A 23191-nucleotide genomic window follows, 5' to 3' on the forward strand; every position below is an offset into this window, starting at 1 on the left:
GCCTGGGTTGTGGGCTCTATCTGCAGTAGGGGGCGTGCATGAGGCAGACAATGAATGATTCTTTCTCATCATTGATATTTTTATCTCATCCTCCCTTTCACTTCCTCTCTGGAATCAATAAAAATATATATTTTTAAAATGAGTGTCAATGGTACTAAAGGAAGAGGAAGGTTTCTGGAGGTTTTGAGTCTTTGCCTGATCTATTCTGGACCCCAGGGATAGCAAAAGCAGACCCTGGTGCACATTTTGATCCTTTCCAAAGGCACCCAGCACCAGCAGATGGATCCACAAGTTGTGGATTGCTGAAAGCTTGAAACAGGGTACTCAGGGCCAGTCACATACAGCATCTGATACTGTCCTGCACTAGAGATTGAGACTCGTAGCAGATCTACCTAATACACACACATAAACCCAAAGAGGCAGCCAAAATGGAGAGACAAAAAATCAAGGCCCAGATCAAAGAACAACAGAATTATCTAGAAGAGCTAAAAATGAAGATAAGAAATTTATCAGACACAGATTTCAGAATAATGAATGGAAAAGATGCTCAACAGCATGAGAAAAGATATAGTAACTATGAAGAATGACATAGCATGAATAAAGAACACAGTGGAAGGGATGCACTGCAGATTAGAAGAAATTGAGCATTGCATTAATGAACTGAAGACAGGTAGAAAAAAAATCACTCATTCAGAGAACCAAAAAGAAAAAACCAAAACAAAAACAGGACAGCTTAAGGAAGCTATGGACAACATGAAACGTAACAATATTCGCATCATAGGAGTGCCAGAAGTGTAAGAGAGTGAGCAATAAATAGAGAATGTGTTTGAAGAAATAATGGCAGAAAACTTCCCTAACCTGGTGATGGAAAAAGTCACACAAGTATGGAATCACAGCGAGTCCCAAACAAGAAGAACCCAAACAGGCCCATGCTCAGACACATCATAATTAAAATGCCAAAAATTAAAGACAAAGAGAGAATCTTAAAGGCAGCAAGAGAAAAGCAAACTGTTGCCTAGTAAAGAGCTTCCAAAAGGCTGCCAGCTGATTTCTTAACAGAAACTCCACAGGCCAGAAGGGAATGTCATGAAATATTCAAGGTAATGAAAAGCAAGGATCTGAAACCAAGACTACTATATCCAACAAGGCTATCATTCAAAATAGATGTGAAATAAAGAGCTTCCCAGACAAAAAAAAAAAGAGCTAAATAAGTTTATCACCACCAAACCAACACTCCAAGAATGCTAAAGGGACTGCTGTAACGAGAAGAATAAGGAGAGAGAAAAACATAGGCATTGAGCATTAAAATGGCAATAAATAAGTACCTATCAATAATAACCTCAAGTGTAAATGGATTAAATGCTCCAATTAAAAGACATAGGGTAGTTAATACATGACCCAATTATATGCTATCTATAAGAGACCCACCTCAAAACAAAAGACTCACACAGGATGAGAGTGAAGTGATAGAAAAAATGTTCCATGCAAATGGAAATGAAAAGAAGCTGGGGACAATACTCATAGCTGACAAAACAGACTTAAATATGAAGGCCATCACAAGAGACAATAAAAGTCACTACATAATACTAAAGGGATTGATCCAACAAGAGGATATAACCTTGGTAAACATATATGCACCCAAAATAGGGGCACCTAATCTATATATATAAAGAGCCAGAGGTCGTCACATCCAAAACAACTGAACAGACGACCAAACAGGCTGAGTGGGGTGATAAAGCTGGCACGGGGTTAGTGAGGGACAACCAAATGACTGAGCAGCAGGCTGTGTGGGGTGACCAGGCCAGCAGGGGGTTAGTGAGGGACGACCAAATGACTGAGCAGCAGGCTGCGTGGGGCAACCAGGCCGGCAGGGAGGGCAGTGAGGGGTGACCAAATGACCGAACAGCAGGCTACATGGGGCAAACAGGTCGGCACAGGGGGCACTGAGGGACGACCAGGCCGGCAGAGGTCAGCAAGGGGCGACCAGGCCGGCAGGGGGTGCAGTTGGCGGCAACCCAGACAGTAGGGGGGGGCAGTGAGGGGTGACCAGGTTGGCGGGGGGGGCAGTTGTGGGCAACCAGGCCAGCAGCAGGGCAGTTGGGGGTGACTAGCTGTGCAGGGGGGCCAGTAATGGGTGACCGGGCCAGCAGGGGGGAGCAGTTGGGGGCAACCAGGCTGGCAGGGGAGAAGCTGGGGTCAACCAGGCTAGCAGGGGGGTGGCAGTAAGGGGTGACTAGGCTGGCAAGGGGGGCAGTTAAGGGACACCAGGCTGGCAGAGAGGGGCTGTGGGGGGTGACCAGGCTGGCAGGGGGGCAGTAAGAGGTGACCATGCTGGTGGGGTAGGCAGTTAGGGGCAACTAGGCCAGCAGGGGTGGGGCGCAGTTGCGGGCGACCAGGCCAGTGGGGGGGGCAGTTAGGGGTGATCAGGTCAGCAGGCAAAGGCAGTTAGGGGTGATCAGGCAGGCAGACAGGTGAGCAGTTAGAAGCCAGCGGTCCTGGATTGTGAGAGGGATGTCCCGGATTGGAGAGGGTGCAGACTGGGCTGAGGGGACCTGCCCCCAGTGCACGAATTTTGTGCACCAGGCCTCTCGTTATATATATATATATATATACTAGAGGCCTGGTGCACAGATTTGTGTACATTGAAAGGAAATTAGTTAGAAGGTGACCAGCGGGGCAGGACTGGGCGAGACAAACTAGACATGCCCTAGAGCCAACCTTCTGTGGTCCCACCCCAGCCAGCCACACCTGGGGCGGCACTGGGGCTCAAAGGGCATCTGAGGAGTGAGCGGGTCCTTCTGGCAGGTGGGGTCCCTCAGCCTGGCCTGCGGGGATCAGGCCAAAACTGGCAGTCCGACATCCCCCAAGGGGTCCCGGAGTGAGAGAGGGCACTCTGCAAAGTTGCTGTCACTCGGCAGCTCCTGCGTTGAGCATCTGTCCCCTGGTGGTCAATGCACATCATACCTACTGGCTGGTTGGCCGGTTGGCCGGTCACTTAGCCATATATATATATATATATATATATATATATATATATATATATATTACTTCTAGAGGACCTTAAGGGAAAGAGCAGCAGGAATAGAGTCATAGTAGGGGGCTTTAACACCTTGTTTACTTCCCTGGATAGATCTTCCAGCCAAAAAATTAATAAGGAAACAGAGGCTCTAAATGACACACTGGATCAGATGGATTTAATTGACATTTACAGAACATTTCACCCCAAAGCTGCAGAATATACAACTTCTCAAGTGCACATGGGTCATTCCCAAAGATAGACCACATGTTAGGACACAAAACAAGTCCCTACAAGTTCAAGAAGACTGAAATCATATCAAGCATCTTCTAAAAATGTACATAATAGACAGGGAGAATGAAATGAGTGATAGTGCAAGAAGTCAGATGAGTATTTCCACTTATCTATGCAGATATAAAGGTAATGGTCAGAGTGACATACAATATATTTAACAGCTAATATGATATAGCCTTAGACTAAATTGTTGTAGATTATGAATCAAAAAGAAGGCCTTGCAGGGTTCTACACCTGTGAGTGGACACCCGTGTCCTTTCCAACTTTTTATTTGACTTACAAGGCTGAAATTCTCTTTAGTACTTGGGAACCTGGTGTGGGACTGGGTTAATTTGCATAAGTTGCTCAGAGATGTAAATTCCCATCTTGGCTTCCTCAAGTCATCAATATATGGACATTGGTTTCAAGTTATTCTGATATTTTGTAGATAGAAAGGGCAATAAAGGACTGGAAGATAAATCTACAAGAGGAGAGAAGGAGTCCAGCTGGGGTCAATAAAAAGGCTCATGGGTTGGTAGGAGAAGGCTGGTTAGGCCACAGCAAGTGACCACAACTGGAACTCACTCTCATCCCAGGCCCCATGTTAAGGATCCCTGCCGGATGCCACTGCCTCCCTTACATGGATGTTCCCAGCAATGCCAAGTGATTTCGCATTTGGAAACCTAGGACTACACAGAGCAGACATTCATTCACATGGGCACTACAGTGAAAGAGTCACAGTGTTGTGTCAAGACATTGCTTTGTGCTTTGCAGTGTTTGCATGCCTTGTATGGGGGTCTGCCAGCCACTCTTCCCAACAGATCCAATTTCTCAGGGACTAGGTGGGTCATGATTTAATCTACCCAGCCACACAGAACAGACATTTCTTTGGAGTTTTGGCACTTGAAAGCATGGTTTTTTATGGCTTTTGTAGGTTTTCCCTTAAGGTAAGAAATTCATGAACACTAATTGGAAGTTTTATAAAATTCTTTCTTTCAAACACCTGTTATACAATTCATTTCATTTTTTTAATATGTAAGTGTGAATGAAACAGCCAAAGTAAAACAAATGGCTTTTCCTTGATAGTAGTGTTAGTAGAAATGTTTCTGTTTTACACATGGAAAGCTGTCAAATTGAGGCCTAATTACTTCCCAGTTTTCAACAGGTGGTTCTTAAGGGCAAAGCAGTATTACACATTTAATAAGAACAGGAGCTAACGAGGTGGACTTAGATATTTGATTATTTAAGTATGTAACTGCACTTTTCAATATAATTAGGAATAAATTTGAATGTGTAAAGTAATAGATGTGTTTTTACATAAGTAAATGTAATTCAATGCAATCAATTACATTAGGGGCATTATTTCTCAATTCACAGCAATATAACTTTATAATTATTTATCTTAATATTTTTTCTGACAAGGGCAAATAATGTGTAATCAAAACTCACGTTTTAATACACATGAGATGCCAAGTATAATTCTATTTAGATAAAATTTATGGAAGCAAATACTAATATTCCAATAGTCTAAAAAATAAAATCAACATCCTTCCTATGCTATTGAGAATTAACTCTAGCATTTTTATAGGGATATATTACAAATTTACATTAAAAAGGAATTTTGAAGCATTTGAACAAACTACTATTTTTCACAAACTTTAATACAGAGGAATTCAGTTATATCCTGAACTCCTTTGAAGTGAATAAAAAACAAGACTTAGCATCACCATAAAATAGTAGTTTCTTCAAAAATGGTAATTTTAAGTGTAAAACTAGACTATACATATTTCACAGGCCATATTATTTTTCACATGTAAATAATCCTATAGACACCAGGTAAATATAATACCTTTTTCTAATTACCATTATTTCATTATATATACATTCAAAATAGTATATAACTGATACATAAGTTATACATATGGGACTATATCCTGGGGGTTATAAGTTTTCTCCTCAGGTTAACACATGGTAGTGTCTTTCTGAAAAGGAATAATGACATAGAACTTTCCTCTAGAGATAATCAATCTCCCTCCCTCCCGTCCTCCCTCCCTCCCTCCCTCCCTTCTTCCATTCCCTCTCTTGGTACCTCTCCTTTGTTGTCTTTAAAGAAGCAAGACATATGGATCCCTGAGCCACTAGGAAATGAATTCTGCCAACTTGGGAGAAATTGGAAGCAGCTCCTTTCTCAAATGAACCTCTGTGGAGAACCCAGGACTAGTCAATGCCTTATTGAAAACTTGATAGGCCTTAAGCCAGTGGTTCTCAACCTTCCTAATGCCGCGACCCTTTAATACAGTTCCTCATGTTGTGGTGATCCCCAACCATAAAATTATTTTCATTGCTACTTCATAACTGTAATTTTGCTACTGTTATGAATCGTAATGTAAATATCTGATATGCAGGATGTATTTAGGTGAAAGGGTCGTTCAACCCCCAAAAGGGTCGCGACCCACAGGTTGAGAACCACTGCCTTAAGCAGAGGACCCATCTAGGTCATATCTGGACCTCTGATCCATTAAAAATGTGACATAATACATTTGTATTGTTTTAACCCTCTCCGTATTTGGAAATTTGTTATGCAACAATAGATCAATACAGATAGGGCCACAGCAAGGTTAGGCATGCTTTCACTCTGCTTCCATGGAACTTCCTTAGGCAGCCATTATAGAATGTACCCACCACTAATGTAACTCTGCATATTCTTGAGGGTAAGCCCTTTGTTTAGCTACTAGAGGACTGAGATCGTTATCTACATTTCTAAAGTCTTCAGCTGCCATCAAGTCCCCTGTAGTAATTATTCCATCAGAGTGTCAGGCCAAGATGCAAGTGTACACCACAGTTTTGTCCTCACCATTTCGTTGCTAAGGATAATGATGCAGTAGCGTATCTGCATGTCAAAGGGAACAAACAAGAGCTCCAGGCTTGAAGTCCCTTTTGGTCCTGCTTTCAGGTGAAGAGTCGGTGATGGGCAGAAGAACTCTCTGATGAAACTGGACCTAATTGCTGCCAAAACATGAAGCAGAGTTTGTTTACATAACATTGCATAAGTGTCATTCAAATAAAGCAGCTGTTTCAATTAGTGAGTAAAGCTTTCAGATGCATCACAAAAATGTTTCAAGCATTAGCACACAAATTTAGAAGATAATACATATATTTGTTAATAAAAGTACCGGTGACCCTAGCACAAGCTTGATCTAATATAAAATGTATAATTATGATGCAGTATTAAAAATGCTTAATAAATAATTTCTTTCCAAAGGGAACCTCACTAGTGTTTAAAATCAGCTTGATATACAATTATCATCACCAAAGTGATCATCAAAGAATCTTTACAATTTTGGAGGACTATGTAATGGTTCACATTACAGGAAGTAGTAGAAAACCTGAACTGTTGGTTTTAAAACACGTCCACACATTCTTCCACATTTCCTTGAATGTGGTGATATGGTAGGCCAGTTTTAGTGATTTGGTCCCAACGAACAGTATGCTAGAATGTAGCAAAAGTCAAGCAGTGTGACTCCTGACATCAGATCAGAAAATGTAATACACCTTCTTCTTAATTCTCTCTCTTTCTTGGTTCTCTTGCTGTTAGAATCAAGTTGTTATCCTGTGAGGAAGCCTAGGCCACATGGAGAGGCCAAATATAAGTGTCCAGGTCAATAGCCCCACCTGAGGTACCAGACGAAAGGCATTAGTCACCAGACATGTGAGTGAGGAAGCCTTTGGAATGACTCAAGCCCCAGCCTCGATCTGACCTCAATTGCAAGAGTCTCGTTAGCTGAGGCCAGTCACCTCAGAAATGTGAGAAATACTAACCACATTACATTTTCATTGTTTAATGCCACTACATTTGGAGTGGTTTATCTGTAGGTATTGATAACCAGAACATTCCTATATCTGTTTTCCTGCCATTCTATCCAAATTTTCTAAATCTACAGTTATTTCATAAAACAAAGTAATCAGTGTTCACCTTATAGTAATTTTAAACATGGTGATACCTGTCACCTAAAAAGACTTAAGCAGTTCAGAATTAGCCAAAGGAAACATAAAGATCATTTATCTAAATACATTCATTGTAAGGGTGAGGAAACCCAGCAGTGAAAGGAAAAGATTTGGGCAGAGTTCACCAAAGGGTCATAAAAGGGCTGAGGACCAACATTTTGTGTTCCCATTCAGCCTGCAATCCTCAGGGCTTGCCATTCTGTCTATAGTTTCAATTCATAGTATGTTCTGTACATAAAATAAGAATAATACATGAAAACCAATGTTTTAATTTGAAGTACTCACAGGTTTTTAAGGTTTTGGGGGCAGTATCCTGTTCACTGTCAGTCTCAGAATCACTGTCATAAGGGAATAGAAAAACACCATCAATAACACAAACAAAACTCAAAAACAATTATCTATTTTAATTTAATCTTACAGATCCCTAAAACTAAGGCTACATACGATATGATGTGCAAAGACCACAGATTTCTTTCATGTATCATTTTAACATTTATATTGTTTTAAAAATTTTAAAAATAAGAAAAATGCCAAAAGGAGACTAACAATCACCACTATTTTTTAAAATTTGATAAAAAACAATTCCTTTTTAACTTTAAACACTGTAGAGAAGTAAATATTTGATGATAATAATAATAATAACCCAAATCCTGAGACTCAAAAGTAAGTGATTTCAACTCCTAAATATATAGGTACTCTCTCCAAAGGTGGTTCTAGAACTTGATATCTTGAGAAATTCTCTTCCCTTAGCTTATCGCTCCCACATTTGCTTCTTTCTCAATAAAAGTAGAAGTAGATGTGGGCAGCTATTTAATCTCCGCTTGAATTTCTGAAAATTAATTAGCAGATCACAGCCTGAGGCAACTGCCTCCCTTGAAATGTTCCATTCTTCCAGAACCCATCAATTTTCCCCAAATTGCTCTTCTGCTAGTATTCATGATTAATTCGCTCAATAAGCTGTTAATTAGTATCTGGACTCTCAGATATTCTTTGCCTGAATTTTTTTTCTGAGAATATAAAACAAACATTATTTCTCATGTTATCATCTGCTTTTGCCTAAATTTGATACTGTAAAAATATATTGACTATTTCTAAGTAAAGTTCTTCTAACCATATCCATACCATTTCTCAAATGCTTTTTCTTTGCACCACATACTTTTTAAAAATTATGTTTTTATGTAATTCAGAGAGAAAGGGAGAGGGAGAGAGAGATAGAAACATCAATGAAAGAGAATCATCGATCTGCTGCCTCCTGCACACCCCACACTGGGGATCGAGCCTGCAACCTGGGTATGTGCCTTGACTGGGAATCGAACCGTGACCTCCTGGTTCATAGGTCGACCCTCAACCACTGAGCAATGGCAGCTAGGCTGCACCACATCCTATCAAATAAAGAGGTAATATGCAAATTGACCATCACTCCAACACACAAGATGGCTGCCCCCATGTGGACACAAGATGGCCACCACAAGATGGCCAGCAGGAGAGGGCAGTTGTGGGCAATCAGGCCAGCAGGGCAGGGCAGTTGGGAGGGACCAGGCCTGAAAGGGAGGGCAGTTGGGGGCAACCAGGCCTGCAGGGGAGGGCAGTTGGGGGGGACCCAGGCCTGCAGGGGAGGGCAATTGGGGGGGACCAGGCCTGCAGGGGAGGGCAGTTGGGGGCAACCAAGCCAACAGGGGAGGACAGTTGGGGGGGACCAGGCCGGCAGGGGAGGGCAGTTGGGAGGGACCAGGCCTGCAGGGGAGGGCAGTTGGGGGCGACCAAACCAACAGGGGAGGGCAGTTGGGGGGGGGACCAGGCTGGCAGGGGAGGGCAGTTGGGAGGGACCAGGCCTGAAAGGGAGGGCAGTTGTGGGCAATCAGGCCAGCAGGGGAGGGCAGTTGGGGGTGACCAGGCCTGAAAGGGAGGGCAGTTGGGAGGGACCAGGCCTGAAAGGGAGGGCAGTTGTGGGCAATCAGGCCAGCAGGGGAGGGCAATTGGGGGGGACCAGGCCTGCAGGGAGGGCAGTTGGGGGAGGGACCAGGCCTGCAGGGGAAGGCAGCTTAGTGAGACCAAGCCAACAGGGGAGGGCAGTTCGGGGGGACCAGGCCTGCAGGGGAGGGCAGTTGGGTGTGACCAGGTGGCAGGGGAGGGCAGTTAGGGGCAATCGGGCTATCAGGAGAAGAGTTAGGTGTCGATCAGGCTGGCAGGGAAGCAGTTAGGCATTGATCAGGCTCGCAGGGGAGGGCAGGTGGGGGCAATCAGGCAGGCAGGCAGGTGAGCAGTTGGGAGTCAGCAGTCCTGGATTGTGAGTGGGATGTCTGACTGCCTGTTTAGTCCTGATCCTGGTGGGCAGTCAGACATCCCTCAAGGGGTTCCCAGATTAGAGAGGGTACAGGCTGGGCTGAGGGATACACCCCCCACACACACACAAATTTTGTGCACCAGGCCTCTAGTTCTTAATAATGTTATTTACCACATCTTATAATTACTCTGTGCTTTGCTATTACTTCACAGGCATTCTGAGTAGCAGTTTAAGTAATATCTTTTTTAAAAAGTAGAGAACATTTAATATTTTAAGTTATTTGAGTATTTGATAGACACTTTAAGGCTATCATAGATATAATATATTAATATTTCAGCAATTATAAAGGAGACTATACAAAGAATGGGTAAAAACATCAAAAAATGCTTATTTCTCAATGTAGAGCTCCATTTCCATGTACTTGATAATCAAACTCTGGGTAGAATGCCTGATTAAAATCCTCAGATAATCTCCAGACCTCATTTTGTTCAATACTTGCAAAGTCTAACCTTTGAATCATTTTTTTTTCACAGTGAATAGAAAAGCAGAGCAATCTGGGCTTAATCTTTTTCTTTCCTTTACCTATTTAGTTGGAGAATAGCTAATGAACGTGCCTTTTGAATAAATCAAAGAGGTACCCCAGTCTCAAAGGAGATTCTCAAACTCCGCAAAATTGAGTTAGCTGTAATCTTTATGGTAAAGATGGATAGAAAAAAATGCAAATCTAAGGATTTTATTGACTTACTTGAAGCTAACAATCATGATTAACTCAGAGACATCAGAAAGCAATTTAATCAAATAACCTGGCTCAGGAACATTCTATTCTACCTAATCAATGTCCTTGAGTTTAGAAATTCAGTGATAAACTCAGCTTATTTATGAAACCAGTATCTTGGATGTTCCAAAGACAGAAGAGAAAACAACTCATTTTGTTGTTATTCTCTGCACTTTGGTTCACACTATCCATTTCCTAGATGCTCATCTACTCATATTATTACTGAAGCCATGGCAGAAAGAGCACGTTTAAACTCTTGGTATTAAGGAAGAAATAAATCGAAAGAAGCTAAAATTATACAATACTGTAGGTTAAGCAGTGGAATATGTTCTGGTAATTGAAGAGTGGGCCAAAGTCAGGGAGTGTAACCTACTTAAGAGGTACGAAGGAATGATATTCCTTTTTTCCCTCTGCAGTGGTGGCATGCAGCTCTTTTCAAGTAAAATGATCAACATGGCATCAAACTGATTCTATTCAGGGCATGAATATATCAGCCTCAAGAATAACTTCTTATTGAATCCTTTCCCAGTAGGGAATTAAGATCTTTATTATAAGCCTTCATGAAGCTATACATGGGCCAGTCTTCAGGGTTGTGTCTAAATCAAATAGCAAATTATCTAGTCCAAGACACGTTTTTATGCATCATGGGGAAAATATAAAAGGATTGATTTTTAGATTCATTCTATCATTCCTGTGTCCAGAAGTTCTTTAAAAAGTGTTTCACGTCTCATTATTCTCTTTAAATGCCTTCTCTCCTGGGAATATACCTATAATATTTAGATAGTGATATTCCTTGCCAATTAGCGCACAGAGCACTTTTTAAATTATATATACTACTGACTGCATTCCTTTCCAAACAATTGCCTCCATTTGTGTAGATTGTTTTTTTTCCATCTCTACTTGATAGTTGGCTCCTTGACGACCAGAACTGGGATTTATTTATTGCTATATTTTTACAGTACTGAGAACAGTGCTTGCAATGCTACTTGGTAAGAACTGATTGAAAGATAAATAATTCAATATTGTTGGAAAAAACTGCAAGTCATATTACTGTAAGAAATTATTTACAAAGTGCTCATATCTGAGCACTGCTGATCACTCATGTAATTTTAAAGTGTGGCTAAAATCACTCCCCTGTCCTAATCCTTTCTGATAATCTTTTGAATTTAATTAGAATAAAAATGTCTTAACTTCTCTTGCTTATACTGATGGATTATGTTCCCACAGTAAAATGTGTGAGGAATATAAAGTTTTATCATTCATTTGGTTTTTTTCACTTCCTAAGTTAGTAATTTTATTTTATTAATTTATCTTAATTGTCGTTGTGATTTGAGAAGATGCTTGATATGATTTCAATCTTCTTGAACTTGTAGAGATTTGTTTCGTGCCCTAACATGGTGTCTATCTTTGTGAATGACCCAACTGCACTTGAGAAGAATGTATATTCTATAGCTTTGGGGTGAAATGTTCTATAAATGTCAATTAAATCCATCTGATCCAGTGTGTCATTTAGAGTCACTGTTTTCTTAATTTTTTTGCCTGGAAGATCTATCCAGGGATGTCAGTGTTGTGTTAAAGTCCCTGCTAAGATTGTATTGCTGTCAATTCTCTATTGGGTACATGTATGTTTACCAGAGTTATATCCTCTTGTTGGATCAATCCCTTTCATGGTTTCTGATAACTTTGACATTGGAAATTCCTATGGTATCAACATGGCCAAATCCTTGCCTCTTGGGATGTTAATGCATCTAAAAGAATGAGAGTTATGCCCTCAAGCATTACACAGAGACAAAGGTGAATGCATTTCATTAATAGGCATCTGCATCATTTTCTTTTGGTCTGACTTTTATTAATCTTGGCAACATTGTTTTTTTTTTCTACTTTATTTTAAATAGTTATTCTATATAGTTGATCTTGAACAACATGGTGGTTAGGGTGCCAATGCCAGCTCCGCCCCCCTCCCCCCAGTTGAAAACTCATATGTAACTTTTTACTCCAGCAAAAACTTAACGACTAATATACTTTTGAGCAAAAGCCTTCCCAATAACATAAATAATTGCTTAACATATGTTTTGTGTTATATATATTATATACTGTGTTCTTACAATAAAGTAAGCTAGAGAAAAAAATAGGTAGTTAAGAAAATCATAAGGAAGAGAAAATACACTTATAATATTTATTTTTAAAAATCTGTGTATAAGTGAACCCACACAGTTCAAATCCAGATATTGAAGGGTCAACTGTAGTTTAATGGATGAGAAATATAAAGCTATCTAACTTAAGAAAAAATTCTGCTTCTCTACTCAGAAGTTAATATTTCATCCTAAACTAAATACAAACCTCATAAAACAGTATCATAGGTGGAATAAACTTAAATACAGTCAATCCTCATTATTCATGAATTCCATTATTTGCAAACTCACCTCCTTGCTAAAATTGATTTGTAACCACAAAATCAATAGTCAACGTGCTTTAATAGCAGTTTGTGGACATGTGCAGAGTGGCAAAAAGTTCCAGTCACTGGTCACACAAGTTCCCAGCTGAGGTCAAACAAGGTGACACTGGGCCTCTCTGTGTCAGTTTTAATATACAGATTACCAGAGGATGGAGACCATAGAGGGCAGTACAAAAGTGAAAGAAGCTCCAGCTCTGGGACCAGGTGGACAGGATTTGACACCCTTCCTTGGTACCTATTACTGGAACAGTCGCAGACAAGTTATTTAAAACTTCTGAACCTCATTTTCTTTGTGTAAAGAAAGTGGAATCTATCAGGACAGGTTCTTCTTATGATTTATGATTATAATGTATGTGGTGATATATAATGGTTCAGTATTCACTAATTGAATGTTTGCAGGAATTTTATAGAGCATAATTACCATGATTAATGAGAATCCACTGTATTTAGTCATGCGCATATTTATTCTGTTTTCATGCACATAAACCTGTACCACATAAGAGAATAAGAAAAGTATAAATTATCTATACTAATAACAGGGTAATATGCTAATGGTCGGGATGCCCTCACATGTAACGACTGATCAGCAGGCTTCGTGTGCAGCAGGTGCGGGTGAGAGTGGACTTGCAGCATCAGGGACTTGCGTCATGCCGTCACAATCCATCACCAGGAGGCCTGGGGCCCAGAGGAGACCTCTGTGCAGAACCACAGGGGGTCCGCAGACCTCCGCGTGGCCTGGCCTGGAGGTGGGGCCCGGCAGAGGCCTCTGTGCAGCTAGGCCTGGGGGTCCCTTGGCTCCGCATGGTGAGGCCTGGGGTCCTGTGGCTCTGCGCAGCATGGAGGCAGGACCTCCAGCTGTGGCCTACCTCTTTGGGGCAATCCATTGAGGAGCCCTGGATGGGTAGGCAGGGCCTACCTCTTTGGGGCGATGGATTGCAGGGCTCCCACACTGTGACAGGTCACAGGCCAGAATGGGGAACCCCCTCCCCCCTGAGTGCACAAATTTTGTGCACCGAGGACACTAAAATATATGTGTGTGTGTGGGTGGGTGTGTATATATATATATATATATATATATATATATATATATATATATAATAAATTAGATATTTCAAATAAATGAAAAATGTTATTGAATTACAGAACAAGTTTACTTAAATTTCTCAGAATCTTTCCTCAAATAATTATTAGCATAAAATGTGTATATATTTACCTGTGGAGTCTGAAGTGAACAAACTGTCCAGATGCATTTAATTGGGATGTAAAGCAGATAAATGTTGAGGATTCCACCAAAGTGGCCCTAAAATAAAGAAATAAAAAAATTATTCTGGATTCTACCATAACAAAATTCAGATGACCACAAAATATTCTTTTTAAATTTTTTTATCATTCATAAAATATAATTAGAATCAGAATAAATTGTAGTTTAAAAAGTCCACAAGTTCTCATTCTACAACTCAAAACACATATATCAGAAAGAGTGGAAAAATCTGGAATGGAAATATGTAAAAAATAATATTATTTGATAATGAAAGGCATCACTAAATTCTCATAGCAAGGAAATTTAGAATATAAATGACTACCCAAATTATATTCCAGAAACAAAGAGGAAATCACACATTGGCCTTCATGCATTATTAGAGGTGTATACATTTAATAATTTCTAATCCTATTTCCAAATAATAGAAATGTTTCTTTTGGGAGTAGGCACATGAGGGAACAGACTGACATTGGAGCTCTTCAAAAAAGTCCCATTCCTGAGTATGGCTACTGTTTTAACTGTCTCACAGCTCCCTAGAAAAATTCAGTTGACTCAGTGCTGCCTTTATTTGACCTAACTCAAAGAAAAACACATATCACCTGAATGTTTGTTGAAAACAGTCAGTAGCACTTGTACCTAACGCTGCTACACCAGTTGGAACAGATATGAGCCAACTAAAACATAAAAGAAACATCTGGGGAACCAGATGCCCATATGCAGGGATGCAGTAGCTTGCTAGATCCCACAAATATGTCAAAGATCTTCAACACTATGAGAGACAATGATGTCTCACCAAATAAAAAATGTCAATAAAGATAGATTATACAAAATAACCAATTATAAATTCCACACTTAAAAAGTAAATTATCTGAAATAAAAAATCACTAGAGGGCCTTAACAGTAGGTTTGAGGTGGTAAAAGAACCAATGCACTTGAAAATAGGTAGAATAAAATTATTAATTCTAAAGAACAGAAAAAACATCAAGTAGAGAACATAAAACAAAGAGACTGAAATTAATAAGAAAACCAAATGGAAATTCTGGAGATGGAAAGTACAATAAAATATATGAAAAAATCACTAGAGAGGCTCAACAGTAGATTTGAACGGGCAGGACAAAAAGAATTAACAAACTTGAAAATTGATAGAGATTATGCAATCTAAAGAAGAGAGAAAAAAATAATAAAGAAAACACAGCAGAGTCTCAAACATATACAGAACACCATTAAATTGACCACCATAGCATTACCAAATTGAAAGGAAAAAAAGCAGTTTGAAATACAGGGTGGGTGAACAGAGCTGGAATCATTATACTCGCTGATTTCAAACTGTACTACAAAGCTATAATAACTAAAACAGTATGGTATGGGCATAAAAGCAGACACATAAATCAATGGAACAGAATAGAGGGCCCAGAAATAAATTCATGCATATATGGTCAATAATGTAAGACAAAGAAGACAAGAATATACAATTGGGAAAGGTGTCTCTAAAATAAATGGTGTGGGAAAACTGGACAGTCACATGCAAAAATAATAAAAGTTGACCACACCAACTTACACCATACATAAAAATTAACTCAAAATGGATGAAATACTTGAATGTAAGACCTAACATTGGAGCTCTTCAAAAAAGTCCCATTTATGGCTACTGTTTCTTTAAGAAGAAAATATAGATGTTAAGCTCCCTGACATAGTTCTGGGCAAATATTTTTTTAATGACACCAAAGGCAAAAATAGCAAAAGCAAAAATAAACAAATGGGACTACATCAAACTAAAAGGCTTCTGCACAACAAAATGAAAGAGCAGACTATATCATGGGAGAAACCATTTGTAATGCTATGTCTAATAAGGGACTAATGTCAAAAATATAAAAATAACTCAAAGAACTCAATAGCAATACACACACACACACACACGCATGTGAATAAATATTTTTTTCATAAAAAACATACAGCCGAAACCAGTTTGGCTCAGTGGATAGAGCGTCGGCCTGTGGACTGAAAGATCCCAGGTTCGATTCTGGTCAAGGGCATGTACCTGGGTCGCGGGCACATCCCCAATAGGAGATGTGCAGGAGGCAGCTGATAGGTGTTTCTCTCTCATCGATGTTTCTAACTCTATCTCTCTCCCTTCCTCTCTGTAAAAAATCAATAAAATATATTTTTTAAAAAAACAAACCAAAAAAAACATACAGATGGCCAACAGGTACATCAGTAATCATCAGGGAAATGCAAATCAAAACCACAATGAGATAACACCTCACAGTTATTAGAATGGCTATTATCAAAATATCATGGAATAACAAGTGCTGATGAGGATGTGGAAAAAAGGGAAACCTCGCTCATTGTTGGTGGGATTGTAAAATGGCGCAGCTAATATAAAAAACAGTTTGAAGGCTCCTCAACATGTTAAAAAGAGAGCTGTCAAACTACCTAGCACTACCACTTTAGGGTATTTACCCAGAGAAAACAAAAACAATAATTCCAAAAGATATTTGTACCTCTATGTTCATTGCAGCATTATTTACAACTAGAGGCTTGATACATGAAATTCGTGCAAGGGGCTGGGCCCTTGCAGCCCTGGCTGCTTCAGCCAGCCCTCTGCCCCAACTTCGTCCAGAAGGTCATCTGAAAGGTTGTTCAGCTACCTGGTCTAATTAGCATATTAGCTCTTCATTATATAGGATGGCCGAAATATGGAAACAACCTAGGTGCCTATAGATAGATGAACAGATGAATAAATTGTGGTATATATACACAATGAAATATTACTCCACCAGGAAAAGGATATTCCTAGAGGGTATTATGCTAAGTAAAATAAGTAATACAGAGAAATCTAAGACCTTATTAATTCACCTATATGTGGAATCTAAAAAAAAAAAATACTATACAAAACAAATGAATAAGCAAAACAAAACGGAAACCAATTCAAAAATATAAAGAACGTGCTAATGGTTGCCGAAGGGGAGTGGGGTGAGGATACCGGTAAAAAAAAAAAACCCACAAAGATGAAATCTTGTCATTTGTGACAACATGGATGGAATTTGAAGGCCATATCCTAAGTGAAATAAGTCAGGCACAGAAAGACAAATATTATATGAACTCTCTTATGTATGAAATCTAAACAAAACAAAAATCCAGCTCAAAGATACAGAGAGCAGATTGGTGGTTCTCAGAGGTGGGGGATGGATGGATAGGAGAAATGGATGAAGAGAGTCAAATGATAAAACAAAAGAAAAAGAATTAAACATTTATCTTACTTTTCTTATAGGAACTTCACCCTTGGATATACAAATGATGGGAAGTCCTCTTTATAAAATATTCCAACAAACATATTTCATAAATGATAGAAATGCAATATCACCATTTTGCAACCCCAATAAATAATGGATGTACTCATTGGGAATCAATAGCTGCTAGCATTCCCCCCAAAACACATGCTTCCTGGTAAAAGATGCATCACTTCCTTTAATCTTTAATTTTAAACAAAATTCCAACAATGCATTTCATAAGTCAATAAAACTTAAAATGCTGCATTAGTAAATATTCACTTAATCCTATCTAATAAAAGAGAAACATGCAAATTGACCATAACCCTGACATGCTTCCCATTGGCTAATCAGGGCGATATGCAAATTAACTGCCAACCAAGATGGTGGCCGGCAGCCAGGCAGCTGAAGCGAACAGGAGGCTTGCTTGCTCCGTTCCCAGCCTGCAGCTGCCAGCCTCTGAGCTGCACTCTAAGCAACTATGAGGCAATTACAGAAGCTAAACAAGCTCCAGAGACCTGCTTTCAGCCAGCTTCAGCCTCAGAGCTTAGAGCTGCTGTGATGGCAACAGAGTTTCAATTATAGAAGCCAAACAGACCCAGAACCTGCTTTCAGCCCTCAGAGCTGGAGCCGGCTCTCAGCTCCAGTGACAGCTATAGAAGGTAAATAAATCCCAGAATAAAAAAAAAAGAAAAAAAGGAGAGGCTGGGAGCTTAAGTTGCCCTCCAGCCTAAAAACGGCTCTCAGGCCCTCACCCAGACTGGCCAGGCACCCCAGTGGGGACCCCCACCCTGAAGGGGGTATGGCCAGCTGCAAACAGCCATCAGCCCATCATCCAGGCTGGCTAGGCACCCAAGCAGGACTCCCACCCTGATCTGGAACACTTTCAGGGCAAACCAGCCGGCCCCCACCCGTGCACCAGGCCTCTATCCTATACTACAGGCAGGGCGGGACAGCGCGAGCTGCCATCCGGGCCCCATGTGCAGCCCTGGGCAGCGGGGCATAAGCCCCGCCCCCAGCCGGGACCCCTGTGTGCCACCTGAGCCCCCATCTGGGACCCCCGTGCCGCCTAAGCCCCGCACTGCTAAGCCCCGCCCCCAGCCAGGACCCTATGACTATTGGAGAGCAGGAAAGTGCTGCTGGGCCCTGGGTCGCTGTGGTGATCCAGCCTTCGGTAAGTAGAAAAGTGCGGCCTGTAGGCAGCTGCCAGCTGTGCCTAATCTGGGAGCAGGAAAGCAAGCCTGGACTGAGGGCAGCCCCCAGCTGGGCCTGATCTGGGAGCAGGAAAGCAAGCCCGGCCTGCAGGCAGCCCCCAGCTGCGCCTTCTCCCCAGTCACCATGAGGATCCGGGAGCAGGAAAGCAAGCCTGGCCTGCGGGCAGCCCCCAGCTAGGCCTGCTCCCTGGTTGCCATGGGGATCCGGAAGCAGGAGAGCAAGCCTGGCCTGCGGGCAGCTCCAAGCTGGGCCTGCTCCCCAGTTGCCATGGAGATCTGGGAGCGGAAAAGCCCAGCCTGTGGGAAGCCCCCAGCTAGGCCTGCTCCCCGGTCGCCATGGCGATCCAGGAGCAGGAAAGCCTGGCTTGCAAGCAGCACCCCCATCCTGGCCATAGCTCAAGGGAGAGTACAACATGTAGTGGAGGCCAGGAGCCTGAGAGATCAACACAGAGGCCCCCAGCAGACACACACACACAAACACACACACACACACACAGTGCCTGCTCTGAGCCTCCGATGTGGCTGGGGGGCAGACCCCCAGTGGGGACACACACACACACACACACACACACACACACACACACCGGATGCCTGCTTCGAGCCTCTGCTGCCAGACTGTGGCCATCAGTAGGACATCCACTGAGGGCTCCCAGATTGTGAGAGGGGCAGGCTGGGCTGAGGGAACCCCACCCCCCAGTGCACAAATTTCGTGCACCAGGCCTCTAGTATAAAATAAAGCAGTCATGGCAGCATAGATGAACAAAAAATAGACATGAAGTGTATAGAAAAACAAGTGGAAACTGGCAGATGTAATTCCAACTATGTCAATAATAACATGTCAATGAATTAAACAACTTAATCAAAAGGAAATGATTATAAGACCATGTCCTATATAATAAAAGGGTAATATGCAAATTGACCATAATGGTGGAACGACCAGAACAACCGCTTGACCAGTCACTATGAGGCGCACTGACAGCCTCTTGGTTCCTTTCCCCGGCTGGCAGGCTCTGATCTCCCAGTGGCAAATGGGGAGCCGGGGGTGGGTGATGGGGGACCTGGGTGGTGCCAGGCCAAGTCCCCCGCCCTGCCAGTTGCCCCACACACAGAGGGAAAACTGTGGCAGGGTTAGGGCTGGCGAGCAGACAGGAACAGCCGACCTCTCAGTCCTTCACCCCAGCAGGCAGGCTCCGATTGCCCAATGGCAAATGGGGAACCAGGGTTGGGTGGAGGCAGGGGATGCGGCTGGCTGCGGGCAGCTGGGGCAGATGGCCCTGATCGCAGGCCAGGCCTAAGGACCATACTCGCATATGGATTTCGTGCGCTGGGCCTCTAGTTTAAAAATAATTAAGCAAAACAAGATCCAACTATATGCTCGTTATAAGAGACACACTTTAAATTCAAAGATATAAACAGACAGAACAAAAAAATAAAAAATGTGTATCAAACATACAACTATAAGAAAGCTAGAATGGCTACATGAATAGCAAATATAAAAATTTTTAAAAAGTAACTGTAAAGGAGGAGACACAGTTTTTAGTGGCAAACACATTCAAACTAATTTTAAAGATCAACATTACCCTGAAAGCAAAGCCAGAAAAAGATACTACAAGAAAATTATAGGAGGAAGAAAATGGCGGAGGCTTAGACGGACGTGTTGGTGACTTGTCCCAGAGCAGATAAGGGCGAGCAGCTGAAATGGGTAACATACAGCCCGAATAAGCAGAGGAGATTCAGCTGAGAGACAGTCTGCAACCAGGAAAGACAGAACTCCTAGAAAAAGGGAACGGTTAGAGGCTGAGGCTGAAACCTCTCCAGGTGCGCCAGCTCAGCCACGGAGACCATGCCATTTGAGTGGCTGTTACCTGCATCCAGAGACCAGCTACTAACCCGGCAACAACGGCTCTCAAGCAGCGCGACTACGAGAACTCAGAGGAGCCCTGCTTCTCCCCACAGAAAGGTTAGACTTCCCCCAAAGGTGCGGTTTGCAATTTAGGTTGGAGAGTGGAATGCGTGGGGGGGGGGCGGTGAACGCTGCGCCCCACAAAGACCGCGGCCATTGGAGCCAGCGTGACCCATGAGTGTGGAAGGGCTCCCCCAGGGCTGCTGGCAGAAGGGAATGCTATAAATAAGCCCACAGTTGGACTGGACACAAAAGGGCAGCATCAGATTATGCCAGTTTGCCGGCTACTCAGTGCCAGGAGCCAGAGCGTGCGCAGACACTCCGCGCAGATCTGGAAGGTGGAGCCTTGCGAGTTCTCACAATTTCCCAGGCTCTTAAATCTGTGCGTTTGATTGTTGAACCCAGTGCATGGGATTACCCAGTTGGGGTCAGTCGCAGAGCTTGTAAGGGAAGGTTGTTTTTGGGGTGCCTGGGAAACAGAGCGGGGACTGACTACTGGGGAACCAGCTCTGGGCGGAGGACTTTCCCAAACCAGCTTCCGGTACAATAGAGAACACCTGGTCAGAGAGGTCCTATACCCTCAGAGGTCAATCCCGACGCACTGCTACCCAGAGGCAGAGCCACGAACTGACTCTTCTGTAAATACAGATAAGGGCTGTCTGGGAAACCAATACAGCCTGCCTTAAAATCAGGACTGTGGCTTACAACACGGAGGAACAGTGTATCAGAGGGAAATTCAACATTCTCCTGAATACCTGGCATGCCAAAAAGAGGAGCAGAAGATCTGAAGCACCTTCATTACAGCCCATTTTTAATTATTTTTTTAAATTATTGTTTCACCTTTTAACTAAGAAACCATTTTTTTCTTTTTTCATCATCTGATTTTACCCTTTTAATTACTACATTTTTATTTTTAACCAGTATTATTACTGCTACCATTTTACCATTTTTTTTAAAGTGTCATTTTATTTTCTCTTTATTTTATTTTGGGACTAGGGTTCTCCATTCTATTTTCATCGCTCCTTTAGCATCATTTTCCTCTACCTCAATTGTGCCGCTGTGCTAAAACCCTCTTCCCCACTTTTCCCCTTTTGCTGTCCTGTTTCTCTTACCCTATTCCTGCTTTAGATTTTCCCTATTCTTCTTACCCCCTGTCTAAATTTCACCCTACTTATATATCCCTTTTCCAATCACCTGCTCTAAATCCTTATACACCTCTCCCTTATCTTTCTTCACTATCCAAATTTTTTTTCTCTTCTTTTCTCTATTGTTTTGTTGTTGTTTGCTTGATTGTTGAGTATATTGGTTTTTTTGTTTTGTTTTGTTTTGTTTTGTTTTGTTTTTAACGATTGTTTGTGAGGTTCTGCTTTTTCTTTTTATTTTTCTGTTTCCCATCCACACCCCCCCCCCCCCCGGCCCGGTTATTTTTGTGCTTCTGTTTTCCCTTGCCTCGCTTGATATTATTGGTTGTTTGTAGTTTGTATTGACTCCGGGGATCCGTTGCTGGAATTTGTTGGGATTAGTGGCGGTTCTATCGAAGTTTTCTCCTCATATGAATAGTCTCCTCCCCTCTTCTACTTCATTCTCTTTTCTCTCTCTTTTTTTTTTTTTTCTGTTTTCTTCTCTATCTTTTTCTCTTCTTTCTTCCTTATCCCCCACCTCTCTTAGCTCGGGTGGCCACTTTTATTTGGGGTTATTAATAACATAAATACATTTGTGTTCAGTGCCTGGTACATTGTGCCTTGTTCTGTTGTGTTTTGTGCCTTTAAATCAACGCAGCAGCCGAACCCGGTTTGGCTCAGTGGATAGAGCGTCGGCCTGCGGAATGAAGGGTTCCGGGTTCGATTCCGGTCAAGGGCATGTACCTGGGTTGCGGGCACATCCCCAGTAGATGTGCAGGAGGCAGCTGATCGATGTTTCTCTCTCATCGATGTTTCCAACTCTCTATCTCTCTCCCTTCCTCTCTGTAAAAATATCAATAAAATATATTTTAAAAATAAATAAATAAATCAACGCAGCAGATCCAAGCAACAGTGGCCTCCTGATCACCACACACACTGTCTGAGGAACAGCTGCTCTGTGTGAAGCCTCCCTCCACCAGCCAGAAGAGCCACAACAGCTGTGAACAGCACCCATCAGAGAACCTGCTACCAACAGAGAAGCAGCTGCGACCACAACCGCCCACGGAACAACCACAGCCCGAGGAGCCACTGCCACCTAGGGAGCAGCCACTGAACGACTCAATATCTATATATGTCAGTGAGATCAAACATGGGTAGACAAAGAAATCCCCAAAGGAAAGAAAAGGAGGACTCGCAAGAAAAGCAGCTAAGTGACACAGAGGCATGCAACATGACAGAAAAAGAATTCAGAATAAGGGTCCTAGAGTGCATAAACTGGATGGAGGAAAAAATCAACAACTTATGCAAGAAGCAAGAAGAAACAGATGAAAAAATCAACACCTTAAGTAAGACCCGAGAAGAAATGAAGAGCGATATAGCTGCAATAAAAAACACCATTGAAAGTATCAACAGTAGACTAGGAGAAGCGGAAGACAGAATTAGTGAATTAGAAGACAAGGAAGCAAAACACACCCAAACTGTACTTGAATTGGAGAAAAAAATTAAAAGACAGAAGGAGAGCCTAAGGGAGCTTTGGGACAACATGAAACGAAACAACATACGAATAATAGGGGTGTCAGAACAACAGAAAGAGGAACAAGGATTAGAAAACCTA

At 42.0% G+C, this 23191-nt stretch overlaps 1 protein-coding gene across 1 annotated transcript in view; it reads right to left on the reverse strand.

The window, feature by feature from the left end:
* The window catches only part of CFAP47 (cilia and flagella associated protein 47), a 469227-nt gene that overhangs the window by 166073 nt on the left and 279963 nt on the right, over positions 1 to 23191 (reverse strand). The window contains 3 exon segments of the mRNA XM_036304204.1: positions 6144 to 6295; positions 7580 to 7632; positions 14022 to 14108. Coding sequence (XP_036160097.1) covers positions 6144 to 6295; positions 7580 to 7632; positions 14022 to 14108 — 292 coding nt within the window.

Source organism: Myotis myotis, unplaced genomic scaffold, assembly GCF_014108235.1.
Source record: "Myotis myotis isolate mMyoMyo1 unplaced genomic scaffold, mMyoMyo1.p scaffold_m19_p_4, whole genome shotgun sequence".
In the NCBI taxonomy this organism is placed as follows: Eukaryota; Metazoa; Chordata; class Mammalia; order Chiroptera; family Vespertilionidae; genus Myotis; species Myotis myotis.